Genomic DNA, 17,726 nt, shown 5'->3' on the forward strand with positions numbered 1-17,726 from the left:
TCTGCTTAGGATCTTTGCTTAAGTGTAAACTACACCCAGGAGGAATGTTAGGATGCATTCCAAACTGGGAATACATAAAACTTCCAGCCAGCGGTAATCATTCAGGATGTAAGAAAAGTTTCCATCCCCTCTGTGTTGTAAATGGCCCACTGATAGTCTTTCCTACAGGCAAACAATGGTGACACTTCTACCAAGGTGTACTGATGATCTAGTCCTGTATCATGGACAATACACATTCAGATCAATTCATATCTACCCCTATATGCTTCTGAATGCCTTATGATTGCCGTGAGTAATCATTTCTTTGTGAGCTACATAGGGTAAGCGCCAGTTGAATCAAAGGGCTGAGTTAATCATGAGCAGAACTTGTGAGGCCTTCTTATAGACAGAAAACCTTTTTTCTTAAATAACAGAAATAATGGCTTTGAAATGACTTTTCTGAAAAATGAAAATAGTGCATGAAATGTACAACTTACATAGAAAGAAGTTGCTATAGGATAATCATTCTCAGAGTTACCATACTATGGGATTGACTAGTATAAAACAGCACACATTACTAAGACTATACTAGCAAACTGTGCAATAAAAGTTCATTTATCCACTTGTGACATGTTGTTTTCATAGAGTAAATCAGTTACAGACAGCTGTGCCTTAAATCCATTTTGGAGGGCAGGCTCAAACGAGGCCGTTCCATTAGTAAGCCTTCACTCTGCCACTGATCCCTACCCCACCCCCCCACACACATACATACACACATACACACACACACACTGTATGCGAGGAGTCTTTCTTATGGAGGATCTAAACACAAAGTCTGATCTGCTAACAAGTCTATATCAACTTCCACAGCAAAACTGGCATAAGGGGGCAGAAGTGATGTTGCCTTATATCTTAGCCAATCTCTGCCATGCTTTTTGCTCTGTGTTTTAAAGCTCAGGGCCGTGATAGGGGTGGGGTGGGGAGAATAAACACTTCCTTTGAAATCAGGTTTCATGAAAATTCCGATTTATGGTCTTGCTTCTTCCACTAAGCAGAGCTCTGACTTTGGACAAATCTATTAATGCCTCTGTGGTTTGGTTTGCTTGTGTATAAAATAAAGGATTGTTCTTTGGCCACTTGGGATGCTACATCAAAATCCACACTATAGGTTGTGAAATCAGTGGCTCCCTCTTCCTACATCTTCCTATGGAACTGGGTACTTTTAAGATACACCCTCAAATTATTTGATACACCAACTTTTCAAAGGGCCTCTCTGTAATTTGTGGTTGCCTTCATGAACTGATGCAGCAGAAGTGACCTTGTGTGACCTTGAAGGATAGATCCTCCATCTGCCCTAACCACCTTCCCTTCTCCCTTAGGAGCCCTGGGCCATCATGTCAGGCTCCCAGCCACTATGGAGCTGCTATAATGCAGAAAGCCACATGAAAAGCCTACACAGAAGCAGAGAGAAAAGGAGTTCCAAGGAACGTCAGCTGTTTGAATCTTCCATCCCCGGTGACTGATACATGAGTGAAGAAGCTGTTGACATTTTGCCAGGCTAACCACCACAAAGAGACAATAAGTGATTGTTGTTACTTTAAGCCATAGCTTTCATAGTGATCAGTTATGCAGCCACAGTAACTGGAAGAGGAACTAGAATGCACTAAGCTTATTTGATACATCCCTAATTACCTTTAAATTACATACTATGCCCATACACATATCTAACAGTCCCAGCCCAAATTCACACGGAAAAGAACCAACTGTCAGTCAGCTCTAAGATGCACAACAAGGGAACAAAGAGATCTATGTTTTGTAAAGTAAAACAACTTATCACTTACCACAAATGTCCTCCAGGCAATTTCTATGGTGACCTAATTAGATACTGATGGCCTTTGTTCAGAGTTCAAGACCAGCATTTTCAAGGATGTGTGGCTGAGTGTGTGTGTTAGAGAAAACAAAACCAAACAACTCACCAACTCCAAACATTGTCTGTGGCCATAGGCAGCAGCGTAATGGATGCTATTATAACCTTCCTTGTCCCGAATGGATGGATTTGCATCATTTTGAAGCAGAAACTCTAAACATCTGTAAGTATAAAGATGAGGTTTATTTTAGAAAACATCTCTGAATGGAAAGGTATAATTAATGTAAATCCTCCTATTGTGAGCATTCTACAAAGCACTTTATGAGTTTATGCGTTTCTTTAAAAATCTTGCAGCAAAGGAGTTTTATAGGCTGGAAGGTGTGTGTGTGTGTGTGTGTGTTCTGTAGCTATCTTTATTTCAGCTTAAAATAGCCATTTTAGAATTCAGGAAAAGCTTTAAAAACGAGAGAGTAATTAAGGCTATTTTTTGTCTTTCTTATCTTACAGTGCAGAACATGTCTGTCATCCAGATTACTGAACGGTAAGTTTCATAGCACCACGTTCAAAGGTGGGGTCTCACTCTAATAAAGAGGTGTTTTAGCCACAGCACCAGGGCCGACCTGACAGAGAGGGATTTATTTTTAAGCTCACTATTGGAGACTCTAAAATCAAAAGGTTAGAAAATGAAAGTAAGGAGAAAAAAGCCAAAGAACCTAAGAATAATCCAAGTAACGAGAAGATTAAAGAAATGATTAAGCATTTGAAAAATAACAAGGATTAATCCAGTAACCAGAAGAAAGATACAACAATTGCATCATAAGGAAAATCAACTAGAATAAAATAATAAATTTTCAAAGCCTTTGCTGGGGCCGACACTGTGGCAGAGTAGCTTAATCCATCTGCCTGCAGCACTGGCATCCCATACGGACGCCTGTTCATACCCCAGGTGCTCCTCTTCTAATCTAGCTCCCTGTTGATGGCCTGGGAAAGGAGTGCAAGATGGCTCAAGTGCTTGGGCCCCTGTACCCACATGGGAGACCCGAAAGAAGCTCCAGGCTCCTGTTTTAGGATCGGTGCAGCTCCAGATGTTGGGGCCATTTGGGGAGTGAACCAGTGGATGGATGACCTCTCTCTCTGCCTCTACCTCTCTGTGTCTGTAACTTTGCCTCTCAAATAAATAAATTTTTTAAAAAAGCCTTTGCTGACATAGCTGTGATGTTTTGAAAAGCCTGAAGTCTTTGGAAAAGGTGAGAGGCAGAAGCGTAGCTCTAACCTTGCTGAAGAGCCTTAATTCCAGACCCGAGTGCTCAGGGGTGGGACAAGTTCTGTTCAGGGCCTAACACAAATGATTCAGTCCTGCCGGTAAAAGAGGGAATAACCAGGAAGGGAGCAACACTGTTAGATTCTCTCTCTGACAGTGGGGCACACATGTCCTTTATGAGGCCAAGCTGATCCCTTTGATTCATATTCAAAACTCCAAGATTCTAAATATAAGCCTATATGTTAAATAACACCCTCCAATAGAAAATCTGTATAATTTATGCAAATATAAAAATAATGTTTACCTGCCTTTTGGTATAAGGTAAAAGGATAAATAAGTCCCACAATTAAAATAGATATTCTAATGTCCTATGATTTATCTATAACGAGCTCCACAATAAATCAAACATTTATTAGCGTGCTGCTGTCATGCCATCTTTGGTCATTTGTACTTTATAAGGAAGTCTTTTTTTTTTATTTTGGTAATTAAATGCCATGGACAGGATCCTAGTGTGACTCACTGAAGTCAGCTCTTTAAATAAAATCATCCAATAGGAACAACACACAATCACCTTCTAAATGGATTACAAAAACCAGATGATAAATCAGATTTGTAATTCAGAAAACTTGCCCTGAATATGGCTGAGCTATACTACCAACAGTACTATCAGAGTAACAGCAGTATTATGGAATTGGATATTCTCTATCTTGTTTCTAAGGAAAAAAGCTTCATGTGTTCACTGGGAATGTTTATCTTTTCTCTTCCCAGGGTCCTGACTAGCAAATCTAGCACTTTAGATGCAAAATCAACAGATGCACACGAGGTCAGGGCTGTGTCTGGACAAGAGGCATAGCTTCCCTTTCATAAAAGAGCTCTCAGTGCACCTGGCTCCCTGCTGTTCCCTACCTGATCCCTCCCTTTCCATCACCCTAAGGGGGCTGGTCTTCCCAGAGCAAGCCCTCAGTTCAGTGGAGAACAGAGTATTCACATGGCTTAAAATTCTACATTTTAAAAAAATATCATGATTTTAGATTTTGGCGTATTACTAAGGTTAGTTGGTCATTCCGCTGCACTTGCAGGTATGTTTCCTGGCCCTACCTGGAGACACTCCCAGTTACGTCCTGCAACCTGCACCACAGCCCCACCCTCTACCTGCTGTGGATATCAGGGGAGCCCACTGTGGGCGGGGGTGAGGCGGTGGGGAAGACCCTGCAGTGGACATAAGCATTCAGGTCACAGAGACACTGGTTCCTGTGGCAACGAGGGAACAGCACACACAAGGTAAGAACACTGTGCCTGGCAGACTCCTAGAGCACTGAACCAAACACACTGGGTCCCAACGGAAGGGGCACAGAGGGTGAGGACCACTTTGTTTGGCCATTTATTCAACAAATAGTTACTGTATGTCAACTATGTGCCAGGCACTGCATTGGGCATGGAGAGCTGCTCACTGTGACTTGGGCAGAAAGGACTCTCAGAAAGCCAAGCGTTCCAGTGCCCATGTGTCAGCACCCCTGCGTGAGGGCAGGGATGCCAGCTCCGGTGACAGCAACAGCTAAGTCTCTGTCAGAAGCCAGAGTGAGGCAGGTGGGAGCAGGTGGGCCTGGAGCAGCAGTGTGCAGGGAGTAGGGCACTGTGGGTAAGCTGATGTGGGGTAGGGTGAGGGGAAAGTCAGACTGGCAGATTTCACACTAAAGTCTCAAGACCTCTTGTATCAGCTTTGCTAGTCACATGTAGATCATAAAGAGCACAGCCTAAGGCCCTGAGAGGAAGTTAATATGTCCCCAAGGTGCAGGATGCTTGGCTGAGTCAGAAACGATATTTGGGACAACTTGTCCTAAAAATGCTGACCAGGCACAGTGATGGTTGAAGCAAAGCTTACTATTTCAGAGAGTTTCCTGTGTGAAAACAGCATAACTGGAGGATGTATTAAAAGAACAACCTTGGCGCCGAGGCTCAATAGGCTAATCCTCTGCCTTGCGGCGCCGGCATACCGGGTTCTAGTCCCAGTCGGGGCACCGGATTCTATCCTGGTGGCCATTGGAGGGTGAACCAACGGCAAAAAGGAAGACCTTTCTCTCTGTCTCTCTCTCTCACTATCCACTCTGCCTGTCAAAAATAAATAAATAAATTAATTAATTAAAAAAAATTTTAAATGAAAAAAAAAAGAATTAAAAAAAAAATAGAAGAACCTCTCCTCCACTAAAGGTAAGCCCACATTACTTCCTCATCACCCCAGATGAGACCCTGAGATGGGCAGGCAGGCACACGCGGCCACCCGGCCACCCGGAGAAGCAGAAGGGGACAAAGCCTCACAGATGGCACCTGGTTGTGAAGCTGAGTGGAAACTTACAATGCGGCTTCCTTTTCCTTCAGCTCCCTGGCTCTTTCAAGTTCTTCTGAATTTTCATGAGCATTTCCTAAGATGGTCTTACTTCTCCGCATAAGGACAGAAAATAATCGCAATTAGTTTTTTTTTAACGGCAACATTGTTAACAGCTTTGGTACAATTATATCTCAATGTTTTTTACCCAACCCAAAAGAAACAAGCACCACCGATTTTCACTGAGGATATAGATGGTTCTCTCCTAGGTCATCCAGTATATTGATTCTTTCCCAAGGAATCCAATGGAGAACCCGACATTCCTAAAACCTCTACCTAGGTGTCACTGGCTAAGACACCAATCAATTTGCCCACCCTTCCTAACCTCCCCAAGTGACAAAGAGGTGACTTCGCATAAACTTTTCTCCTGCTACGATCCCTGCACTTTCTGGTCAGGTTGGCATCTCACTTATCTAAGAACCAGGCCCTAACCACCCTTCATCCACCAGAACAATTCCTCACCAGCCAGGAGTGAGGCACCCTTGTTCCCTCTCCCCTTCAAGTGCCCCTACTCTTTCCCATGTGAATAGGATAAACCCTGGCATACAGTGGATGCTCACTAAATGTTGAATTAATAAGCTGCATGGCTATGGAGTCTTGAGTGCTACATCTGACTTTATTATACAGTAATTATACCATTCATATAACAAAATACTTATATAAGTAAATCTAAATATCAAGAGAAAAACAGTGTTTTTTCAAATCATGGATTGTAACCTGTTACTGAATTGTGAAATCAATGTAGTGAGCGGCAGTCAGCAACTTTTTAACAAAACTGAAGAACAACATCAGAATCACATAAACAAACATACGGTTTTCTGCATTTTTTACTTCTGTTTCACACACACACACAATGTACATATAAGAATGCGTGAACTGTGGGTCATCATCTAAGATGTTTGGAGCCACTGCTCTACAAGAGAAGCAGTTAGCATGACCCAGAATCAATTCCACAGCCTTAGGCAGCCAATAACTCAACAGTCCTTCAAAGAATGTCAGATTTCAAATTAAAAAAAAAAATAAAAAAATTTAAAAAGTATGTTTATATACAAGACCCTGCCTTCAACCTTTGAGAATAATTTCATAAACTGAGGGGATAATGAAAATGATGGTGCATGTCAAGATCAGTTACAGCAAATTTTGAGTGAACTGATAACTTAAGCTTGACAGCTCCACTTGCATTCAACCCAAGCAATAGAGCCACGAAGTTATCACTCAGCACCATGCGATAATCAAATGTGAAGCAAGCAGAATGGGAAAACCCAGGTTAGGGATGAAGCAGTTCTAACTCCTTTGGGTCTGAGTGAGAACCATTCTTCATTTGCAGTTTCTAGGGCGCAGGATGAGGAAAACACAGCAAGCCCCGCCCCGCAGCCCTACCCCCAGGGGAAGCATGAGCAAGACCGGGTTTACTTTCTATCCATGTCTGATGCCGCAGCATAGTGCAGAGCTGTCCGCCCCCAGTCGTCTGTTTCATTAACGTTGGCCCCTGTGGTCACTAACGTCTCGATACAGTGGAAATGACAATTCGCAGCTGCATAGTGCAAAGGGGTCCTGAAAAACAAGCAGTAATTTATTACTTCTCTCAGCTGCAAAGGCAGATCTGTCATCAGCAGTAGCAGTAGCAGCGGTACTCCTAGAGGCATGCAAAGCTCTTCAGGTTTGTATACCTTAAATAAAAGGTTTCTGGGGGAAAAAAAGAAGTTAAGTAGCTGTTTGGGATGTCTGCATCTCCTACTGGAGTGTCTGATTTGAATCCTTGCTACTTGTCTTTCAATCCAGCCTCCTGACAATGTGCACCCTGGGAGATAGCAGAAGATGGCTCAAGTGCCTGGGGCTTTGCCACCCTTCTGGGAAACCGGATATAGATCCTGGCTCCTGGCTTTAGCCTGGTCCAGTCTGGGCTGTTATGGGCATTTGGAGAGTAGACCAGTGGATGAAAGATACCTTTCTACATCTCTTTCTGTCTATGTCTCCTGCACCTTTCAGATAAAATTAAAATTAATGGCTGGCGCCTCGGCTCAATAGGCTAATCCTCCGCCTGCAGCGCCAGCACACTGGGTTCTAGTCCCGGTCGGGGCGCCGGATTCTGTCCATGTTGCTCCTCTTCCAGGCCAGCTCTCTGCTATGGCCTAGGAAGGCAGTGGAGGATGGCCCAGGTCCTTGGGCCCTGCACCCGCATGGGAGACCAGGAGAAGCACCTGGCTCCTGCCTTCGGATCAGTGTGGTGTGCCAGCCGCAGCGGCCATTGGGGGATGAAGCAACGGTAAAGGAAGACCTTTCTCTCTGTCTCTCTCTCACTGTCCACTCTGCCTGCCAAAAAAAAAAATAATAAAATTAATAATCATTTTTTTAAAAAAAGTTCTTCAGTTCTCAGAATGTGTGGAGGTCAAGGAAGGCAGCTTACTTTGATTATAAATTAGAACTGAAGCTACAAGACCAGGCCAGCCACCTCAGATATATCCTTCCTTTCCATTCTAGGGTCTGTCCTGTTCAGGTCTACATTCTTGCATTTTTGGACCACTGCAAGGCCAGCCCCATTAAGACTATCTTTAAGCTCTAATCAAGCTTCCATCTAATTTCTAGCTGGTATGGATAAAGACCTTGGTTTGTTCTAAGGTACAATAACTACACAAGACCATTCTGCTCTAAACTTTTGGTCCTCTTCACTGAAAAGAGGCTTCATTCCTGAGTCTGGAAATGAAGACCTTTCCAAGCTGGTCCCTCTCTCCTTTTACAGAATCAATCTCTGTGCCTGCCTGCCTGCCTGTCTGTCTCTGTCTCTCTGTCTTCCAGATATGTGCCCACTGGTGTATCCAAGCTGGAATGACTTGATGTTCTCCAGATCATGTGCATGCTCCCCTCCGCCTTTGCCCATATTGGTTTCTTCCTGAGAATGCCCTTTCTGGAACCACTTCCACCCACCCAAAACCCCACGCATCCTTCACATTCCAAAACTCAGCTCTCTCTCCTTCTTTGTCTGAGATTCCTTAGTTCCTGTCTGGGTCTCTCTGGAGCTCTCATCACATACTGCCTTGACTTTAGCTATCAGTGTATTTCTAGATTAGAGAGAAGAACAATACATAGAATCAGAAGACCCAGGTTCTAGTCTGGGCAGATTTGCAAGGTGGAACAAATCACTTCCTCAGCCTTATTTCAATGAGCTTTGAGCAGCTGTCTCCTAAGATCCTTTCTAGATCTAAAATTCAATGTGCACGTGAAAACCAATTAGCTTTCCTGGGCTTAGATTTTTCATGTATTAAAAAGGATAACAGGCATCCCCATTATTTCAAACAGCTGCCCTGAGAAGCCAAGGAAGGCAATATTCAGAAGAGACAAACACTTTACAAAGAGCAAGACTGTCAAAATATGAAACATTTTTTGTATGACTTATTTTTATGTCTCAATTATTCTGGTATTAGTAACCAATATCCACAGAATAATAATCAAACAGAATACTAGAAAAGAAGGTAACCTTATTTCAAGCATTATTTATCAATTTTCATTTTGACTGCTTTACATTTTGTAGTCAATTTATAGGCTCTCCTACTAGTTGACTTTCTCTTCTTTTGTCCAAAAGAAGGAAATTATAAGGTTTTTAAATATTGGATTGTTTATGTTTTAATTTACTGGATTGAATATTAATAGATATCTACATGACAGGGCCCAAAGATGCAGGGAAAATGATACCACCCTTGTCCTTAGGAGGCCCACAGTGAAGAGGGGAGAGAGACAAGAAGACAGAGTCCTCAGAGACAGTGTGATGTGAGCTGCAGTCTTGGAGGATGTGGGATCCTGGGGGGCAGAGAAGAGGGGCACACACACGAGTGGCCAGGAGGTGTCACCCGACACAAATCGGGAAGATGCACAGGTGTGGCCTTAGGGGGGTTAGGAAGAGAAAAAAATTGTAGCAACTCTAAAGAGTTAGGATGTATGTAGAAAGGAGGGATAGAGAGAGAGTATGGAAAAAATAAATGCTGAATGATAGGGACAGATTCTGAGAAACGTGTTGCTAGGTGGTTTTTTAATTGTGAAAATATCGAATGTACACAAATCTAGATGGTATAGCCTGCTACATACGTATAGTGTACAGGCCTATCATCATATATGCTGTTAATCATTGACCAAAACATCAATGAGTGGTATATAACTCGTGTGTGTGTGGGTGTATGCGTGCACACGTAAACCATATCCACATACCAGACAGCACCACAGCACAGCTGAGCTAAACAAAGGATCATGAAAGTAAATAAGTTCTACGATCCATGATGGTATATGTGTGTGTTTAATGTCTAAAATTTAACCCAAGGTTCTGGTTAGGAGGGTCAAAGTGTCCTACTCTGATACAAAGAGAATTTTATAAATGACACCCGTGTAGGAGTTTTGTTTTAATTAAAAGAATAGAGACAAATGGCACATCTAAGTGGAGGCTCTGAGAGCAAATGTTTTCCTTGTGTCTTGTGCTTGCTTTACAGGCCTTTCCAAATTCAGGAGGAAATTTCCTTCTGAGAACAGCATCCCTCAGCTAGCTTCCTGCTTCCAATTTCAACATCACGTGACCTCTGAATGTACGACTCCCATCCAGAAATCACGGACTACATACCTGCCACACTTGTCCTTCTTCTGGAAATCTGCTCCACTGCTCTGCAAGAGTTTTATACATTCCACATTACTGGAAGACAAGGAAAACCCCATTAAAATGGGACATCATGGTGACCGGGCTAGCTTCAAAAAGGCTGCTTTCTGTAGGGTTGCAGGTAAGATCAAGTGACAACCCCAGGTTTAACATTCTGCTAAGAAAAAATAACCTGAATATATCACAGTCATATTATAAGGATCTAAAAAGTTCCTTTCTCAAAGCTAATGACAATAAAGTAAAGAACTTTTAATTTCATGACTAAGAAATTTAATGATGGGGCCAGCACTGTGGTGTAGCAGGTAAAGCTGATACCAGCAAAGCTGGCATCCCATATAGGAGCCAGTTTGAGTCCTGCTTGCTCCACATCTGATCCAGCTCCCTGCTAATGTGCCTGGGAAATCAGGGGAAGATGGTCCAAGTCCTTGGGACCCATGTGGGAGACTGGGAAGAAACTTCTGTCTTCTGGTTTTGGACTGTACCAGCTCCAGCCATCGTGGCCATTTGGGGAGTGAACCAGTGGTTGGAAGATCTCTCTTTCTCTGTCCCCCCGCCACCCCATAAACTCTGCCTTTCAAATAAATAAATCTTAAAAAAGAGAAATTTAATGAGTGTTACATGATTAAACCTTCAACGATGTTTTCATCATTTATTCTAAAATTCTTTTTCAAATCCATCAAGAAATAATTACTATGTACATAATAATTTATGTAACCTTTAAACAATGATCCAGAGTGGATAAGCACTACCTTTGATCACTGCAGAAATAATTCATCATGATAATCACTTTCAACCTTGGTACTCCTTAAAGGAAAATAAAATTGCTACAATTCCCTGTCTGTAAAATATAGATAAATAGACGTGCAGAACCAAGGCTGAAAATGATGTCATGGAGCATAGTGATCTTCCAAAGCTGCCTTGTCATTTGTAGAAACAATACATCATGTTTACTAGAGAGAAAAGGACCCATTGAAATAAATTTGCCTCTTCAAGGACAAGTAACAGGAGTTTCAGAAGAAAACCAGAGTGGTATGTTGCTACTTCCTGGATAGATCTGATATTTTTTAAAATGTGGGACTACATAGAGAAAACACCCTTCACTCTTCTAAACTTGGGATGCTGAGAAGTAGCCTAGAATTTATTTTTATTCCAATTTTAAATTTAAAAAATCTCATTAAGACTAAGATAAACAGGGATTTTCCTACTCAACATTTATCCCTTGTAATAACCTTTCTCAGAGAATTATTGCTATAAGAATTTTACTGACAAGTGTATGTTGGTGTAGCACGCCAGGTGACACAAAGTACCTGTCTATTTCTGAATGATGTCAATGCAGATCCAAGATGTGTGGCTCATGAAGCTCAGATATTTGGGGGACTAGAGTGAGGGAAAGGGTTTTACTCTCTAAAAAATTAAAAATTATGAACACAAAAGTAAGTATAAGACTTCAGAAGAGACCCTTGTAAATAAGGGACCCTAAAGCCTCACAGTTAATCCACCTCTGGTGAACAGGCAGTACCTCTGGTACTACAGCACTGCTGCTCCTTAAGGGTCAGGCAACTGGCTAAGGACCAATAACTCACTCAAACAAAATCATCCAAGAGACACCAATGGTCAATGTGTGACTATACATCAATCATACACTGACCAGAGCTTTAATCTAATCATTGATAGCTAATGAAACATTTTCTTTATAACTAAGAAAAAAAAAAGGAAAAAGAATGAGGCAAGGATTAAATCAGTTCATGCCTTTCCTTTTTTTTTTTTTAACCTTTGTTCAGATTTAATCATTATAAAGATTCAAAAAAATCAATTTTGAAACAAGGACAAAAATCTTTGTAAGTGAACATGAACTAATTCAGTCTTGGATTCCCTTGATCCTCATGTACCAACCAGCAGCAAAACAGGCAAAACAACAAATTTCAAATTATTTTCATTTGGTTTATGCGGTCCAAGTAGATACATATTCTGTAGACTGAAAGGGCGAGAGAAAAGAAGAAAACAAAAGAAAAACTATTTTCTATATGAGGTGGGCTAACATATTTTCTTTGGAAGACCAAAATGCAGTTATTCTGGAAATACAACGTAGTGATATTTGATCTTTGGTAGAAATGATTCTTTCTCATTTTACTTATGAAATTGTCTTTGCTTCACAGACAACGTAGGTCAATTAAGATATATTAGTAATTCATGAAACAACTGAAATTGCTAGCTACTCACCCTCCTGCAGCAGCAGCATGAAGGCACGTTCTTCCAAATTTATCTGGGGTATCTATTTCAAAGCCTGCAGACAGCACGTGCTCATTACTAAACAAGGACACTATGCTATACTTTTGTCCTAGTTAAACCACAAGAAACATTGCAGAGACAGAAAAATCAGTTAGTAGAAAAACCAGAATGCAAGCAATTGTAGTCAGAAAGAGGTTGTCATGGAAACGAACAGAAACTGCTCAAGCTTGGCAATTTTATAGGAAGAACCGTGAACTCAAGAAGGATTTATTTTCCTAGTCAGCCCTGGATGAAACACAAGCCCACTCTTCAATCCCGGGATAGAAATTTATGAAACCAATTTGAGATAAGTAGGGCAATAGGCAGGCAGAGAGAACACATGGAGACAACGTGGAAGGCAAAGGCATCAACCTAACATGCTGGGATAGATATTTTCTTCAGTGTATCCCAATCTTCCAGCTGGTTTAAGATTTGGGAAACATGCTTTCATGCAGATTATTTTCAAGCATGCCAAGAGCAGGGACAGCAGAATCATCCCTAGGTAAAGTATTAAAGGGGAAAAAACGGCCTCTGGGCTACCTGACAAATTAATTAATAAATAATCTTTGCCTTACAGGCATCTATCACTTTAGAAAGCCCAAGGAACTTCTTAATATATGGAGGCTGAAAAAAGTGATGATAAGAAAGAATAGCAAAGCTCTACACCAGAGAGAATCCCTTGGTTTCAAGGAATTCTTTACATTAATATATATATATATATATACATATATATATATATATTAAACCTAGTTGGACAGGCTCAGCCACAGTGAATTTTTTCCATGTCCAGGGAGAGAGAAAGTAACACAACATTTTCTACCATGAAAATGTAGAGGATTTGGCCTTTTCCCTTTGTTGAAAAATATTGTGGTAAGCCACCATTTAAAGCCTCAAAGATGACTGCTTTCAGGACTTAACTTCTCTAAGCCCTGGCCATCCCTGCCTGTCTCACTCTGGATCCCCCAAGATTTAACTTGAAAATTAGACAAGACTCTGAAATCCAAACGGCTTCAACCCAAGGACAGCAGGCAGCTATTACATGCAGTTAGCTGTGGGACACACCCCGTCCTGCCCCGTCAGACAGTAACACAGAGCAGAGGCAGCCACTCGCTCTGACCGGACACCTGCAGCCATGTGACTCACGGACAGGACACGCTAAGCCTCATCCTTGGAACAGGCATACTTACCCGATGATAACAACTTCCTGCAGCAGTCAGAGTGAGCGTTTAGGGCAGCTAAATGTAAAGGGAACATGCTATGGATTCCACATCTGGGGATGAAAAACAAAACAAAACAAAACCAGAGTAGCTCACGGTAACAGATCTCAGGATACATACAAGAGGACAACTGCCTTTCTAGAAGTTCTCTGATGAAAATGAAGGATACCTCACATAGGGACTCTCGGCTGAAATGATTTTGTAATTCTTCCAGTCAATAACCAATAATGCAATCATTTTCAACCTTAAAATAAAATCCTAGAGCTAAATCAGAATTAAAAGGCATAACTCTAGGCATGTATTTTTTTTAAAGAAAAATCTATTTAAAAAAACCAGGACTCTTTAAAATTTATTCCCCTCTATTTTACTTTCAGTTTATCAACTGTGTATCTCATTCATTCATGCAGTCACTCACGCATCTAGGCAACACTTTCTAATCAGACTCTATGCTAAGCCCCAGAAATTCCCATGCTGAGCACGACAAACTGTCAAATTGGAAGAGCAACCGGTTTCATTCCTTGATTTGATAAACAAATACTTAAAATGGGCCTACTATGTGCCAAGTACTTTTCTTAGACTTAACAATGGTTATATTTTTTAAAATAAAATTTTGGATGAAAATAAAAATGGTTATGGATGGTATTGTAGCACAATGAGCTAAGCTGCCACTGTGACACCAGCATCACATATGAGTACCTGGCTGCTCTATTTCAGATCCAGCTCCCTGCTAATGCACCTGGAAAAGCAGCAGCAAATGGCCCAAGTACTTGAGTTCCTGCTGCCCATAAGGGAGACATGGATGGAGTTCTGGACTTGTGGCTTCAAGTTGGACCAGCCCCAGCTATGGTGGCTATCTGGGGGAGTGAACCAGTAAGATGGAAGATCTCTCTTTCCCTCTCTGTCTCTCCGTCTTTCAAATAAATAAATCTTTAAAAAGAAAACCTAACATTTACCTTTTGCAGGTGAGATGTCATCTTCCTAATAGACTTTTATGTTGCACATTAACACACATTACAACACCAGTCACAAAAACACAGGTAGAAGTAATAAACATTACTTTGCATACATTTTATAAACCTCGAATAGCATATTTCCCTAACAGTATTATGGGAAGAATCTAGAGGAGGACATCTTGAGCCGACCCCACCCCCAACCACAATGCAGTCTCGGGACCATCTTCTCAGGGACAGGTAGTCTTCTGATGGCAGCACTTCCGGCCTTCAGAGAGAAACCCTCCTTGTTTCCCCATCCCTCTCCTGGAACAAGGACCCAAAAGCTGTGTGCTGAATTTTAGTTCATAACAAACAGCATCATTGAGTGATTCCTGTATGTGTCTAACCATTTATAATGTTAGTGATCATTTCTGATAACATCTCATTTGAATCAAATAATACAGTTCAGATTCCAAAAATCCTCTCTGCGTAACACAAACAAGTATGGGACTCCAGTTATACTCTGCAGCATTAACTGCTAAGCTTCTTCTCTGGCACAAAGTGGCCTGTTTCAGATTCTGTGCTTCATAAAGAAACATATATGATTTGAATTCATGGGATACATGAAATGTGTCAAGTATCTCAAAAGTGATTATGCTGAATATGTGAATGTGAATGTGTGGAAGTTTATACATAGTCACAGATATTTCCTGGTGTTTATGTTTTTGTAAAATCCAAGTTGGTCAGTGATCAGCCACCACTCTCTTTCCATGATAAGTTCTTTGTGTTTATTGGTGGGTTTGTTCAGCCTTCCCTCTGTTGGTTTTCTTTCCCTATATGGAGATTTCCAGCGCAGTGTATATAATAGCTAGCATCCATCAAGAGATGCAATTTGCCCGTCTTCCGGGCAGTGTCGTGTGGAGAACTGCTTGTAATTGCCTCTCTCATCATTTACAAAAAAAAAAAAAAAATCTGAAAAGCAATTACATCAGTGACGACCTTGACACTCATGAAAGGAAGAAGGGGCTGGGGGATGGGAGAGAAGCTGTTCTATTTATACTATTAGTCATATTGTTCCCTCTTGATGTGAAAGAAATACACTATTTTTAAAAAAAAGATGTTTCAAAACTCCCATGTGCACTTTTAAGCTATTGTGATTTTATCTAACCATTTTAAATACATATACACACACACATATATGTGTGTCTATATACATGCAATGTCTATTTTATAAGGATACATAAAATATGTTCTACATAAAATAATGCAAGCAAATTAGAGAAAATAGCATCAAACTCTATATGAAAACAACTGAGAAAAACAAAATGTGTGATAGCATAACTGTAATAATACTGTAACACATGTATTCCATAAATGTATTCACTGTCAATACTTCTAATCAACCTTGCCATTAACACCCCCCATTTTTAGATAATTCAACACAATTTACATTAACTAATTATTTCACTGTTTTCACTGCTAATTATAAACCACAGAAGAGAGAACTCTTCTAATTTACAATGTCTAATAAAATTGCTTGATATATTTTTAATTCCATGATCAATGAAAGGTTAGCATCTCAGTGTGGATTCTGAAAGTGCACTCTGTAAAATCAAGGACTATTGGTCTTTGAACTTCAGTATGATACTCTATGGTTCAAACAATAAAAATAAATATCAAGTCAGAATTGAAAAGAAAAGCAGAATCCAGAATCTTGAAATCATTACAGGAATGATTTGTGCATTTCAAAAAATTACTCTTACTATTTTTTATTGTTATGAAATAAGACTGCTTAGAAAGAAAGGATTACGCCTTTAGCAGGAAAGTTAGGAACTGGCTGGCTGAATCGAAGAGCATCATTCTTATTTCATCAGATATACAGCAAGGAAGATAAGGATAAAGATGCCAAGTAACCTCAAGCTAACAACATATAAATAACAGGAAGGAGAAGAGCAATTCCAGTTAGACTGTCACATTTCTGTGACCAGTCATTAGCTAAATGGAACACATCTGTATTAGCTGGTGCTAATTCAGCTGTTAGCTGGCATCGCCTACCCAGTTATTGCAGAATAAATGAAGTCTGAAAGACTGCCCTTGTGAGCTATCGGAGGTGAAGAAAGGGTCTTTGCATCACAAGACTATCAGTTCTTTCAGGCTTGCCCCTGGCATCTGGGAGACATGGCCGCCCTTTCCTACACCCAGTCTTTTCTAGAGCTTTCCTTTCAGGCTGTGTGATAAAGAACACTGTGATTAAGATAATGGGGTCAGAAACATTGGGACCCAGTCGTACTTTTCCCACCTGCTAGCTATTTGATCTTTGACAAGTACATAATGGTTCCCTCCTCCAGAAAATAAAGGTAATTTTAGTGTACATATCAGAGAGCAACTGTGAGGTCTCATTGAGATAATGGATGCAAAATGCTAAATAGTGCACATGGCACTTGGTAAGCTTTTACCATACATGTTAGTGTCATTATTATTAGCCTTGCAATTATTATTAGTTTAGTAAGCAGCAATCTGTGAGTTTTTGATGTTATAATTAGATTATGCTTCCTTAAAATCAGGAGTGTGGGGGCAGCACTGTGGCATAGCGGGTTAAGCCACCGCCTGCAGTGCCGGCATCCCATATGGGTGCCGGTTCTAGTCCCGGCTGCTCCTCTTCCAATCCAGCTCTCTGCTATGGCCTGGGAAAGCAGTAGAAGATGGCCCAAGTCCTTGGGCTCCTGCACCCACGTGGGAGACCCAGAAGAAACTCCTGGCTCCTGGCTTCAGATTGGCACAGCTCCGGCCATTGCAGCCAACTGGGGAGTGAACCAACAGATGGAAGACCTCTCTCTCTGCCTCTCGTTCTCTCTATGTAACTCTGACTTTCAAATAAATAAATAAATAAATATTTAAAAAAAAAATGAGGAGCGCAATTTCTTAAACACCAAAAATGAGTTGTGATCAGCTAGCATTTCTTTATTTCCCCATGTCCTTTACAGTAATAGCTTTCTCATAACTCTCCAAGGGACGTGGACTAGTTTAGTTATGCCTCCTGAATAGGAAAGACAAAAACATTTCTATAATTTAGAATGGAATGATTTTTATGATTCTTATCTGAATTATTAGCCCAAATTAAAAAACCCATTTCTTAAATATTTTTGTCTATGCCATTTGTTACATACCCCTAAGTTACAGGCA

General features: G+C 40.9%; 1 protein-coding gene across 8 annotated transcripts in view; it reads right to left on the minus strand.

Annotated features, from left to right (window-relative positions):
• Positions 1 to 17,726, minus strand: part of ANKRD44 (ankyrin repeat domain 44) — a 360,603-nt gene that overhangs the window by 93,665 nt on the left and 249,212 nt on the right. For 5 of the 8 annotated variants that reach the window (XR_009865792.1, XM_062189498.1, XM_062189486.1 and 2 more), the window contains exons 11-16: positions 13,582 to 13,664; positions 12,347 to 12,410; positions 10,094 to 10,162; positions 6,904 to 7,044; positions 5,461 to 5,544; positions 1,956 to 2,067 (exon numbers count right to left, since the gene is read on the minus strand). Coding sequence is in view for 7 of the 8 variants with exons in the window: in XM_062189498.1 (XP_062045482.1) it covers positions 1,956 to 2,067; positions 5,461 to 5,544; positions 6,904 to 7,044; positions 10,094 to 10,162; positions 12,347 to 12,410; positions 13,582 to 13,664 (553 nt within the window). In the remaining variant the exon portion in view is untranslated. The remainder of the gene's footprint in view (positions 1 to 1,955; positions 2,068 to 5,460; positions 5,545 to 6,903; positions 7,045 to 10,093; positions 10,163 to 12,346; positions 12,411 to 13,581; positions 13,665 to 17,726) is intronic. The other 3 variants (XM_062189505.1, XM_062189491.1, XM_062189520.1) reach the window with 1 other exon arrangement.

Source organism: Lepus europaeus, chromosome 1 (assembly GCF_033115175.1).
Source record: "Lepus europaeus isolate LE1 chromosome 1, mLepTim1.pri, whole genome shotgun sequence".
In the NCBI taxonomy this organism is placed as follows: domain Eukaryota; kingdom Metazoa; phylum Chordata; class Mammalia; order Lagomorpha; family Leporidae; genus Lepus; species Lepus europaeus.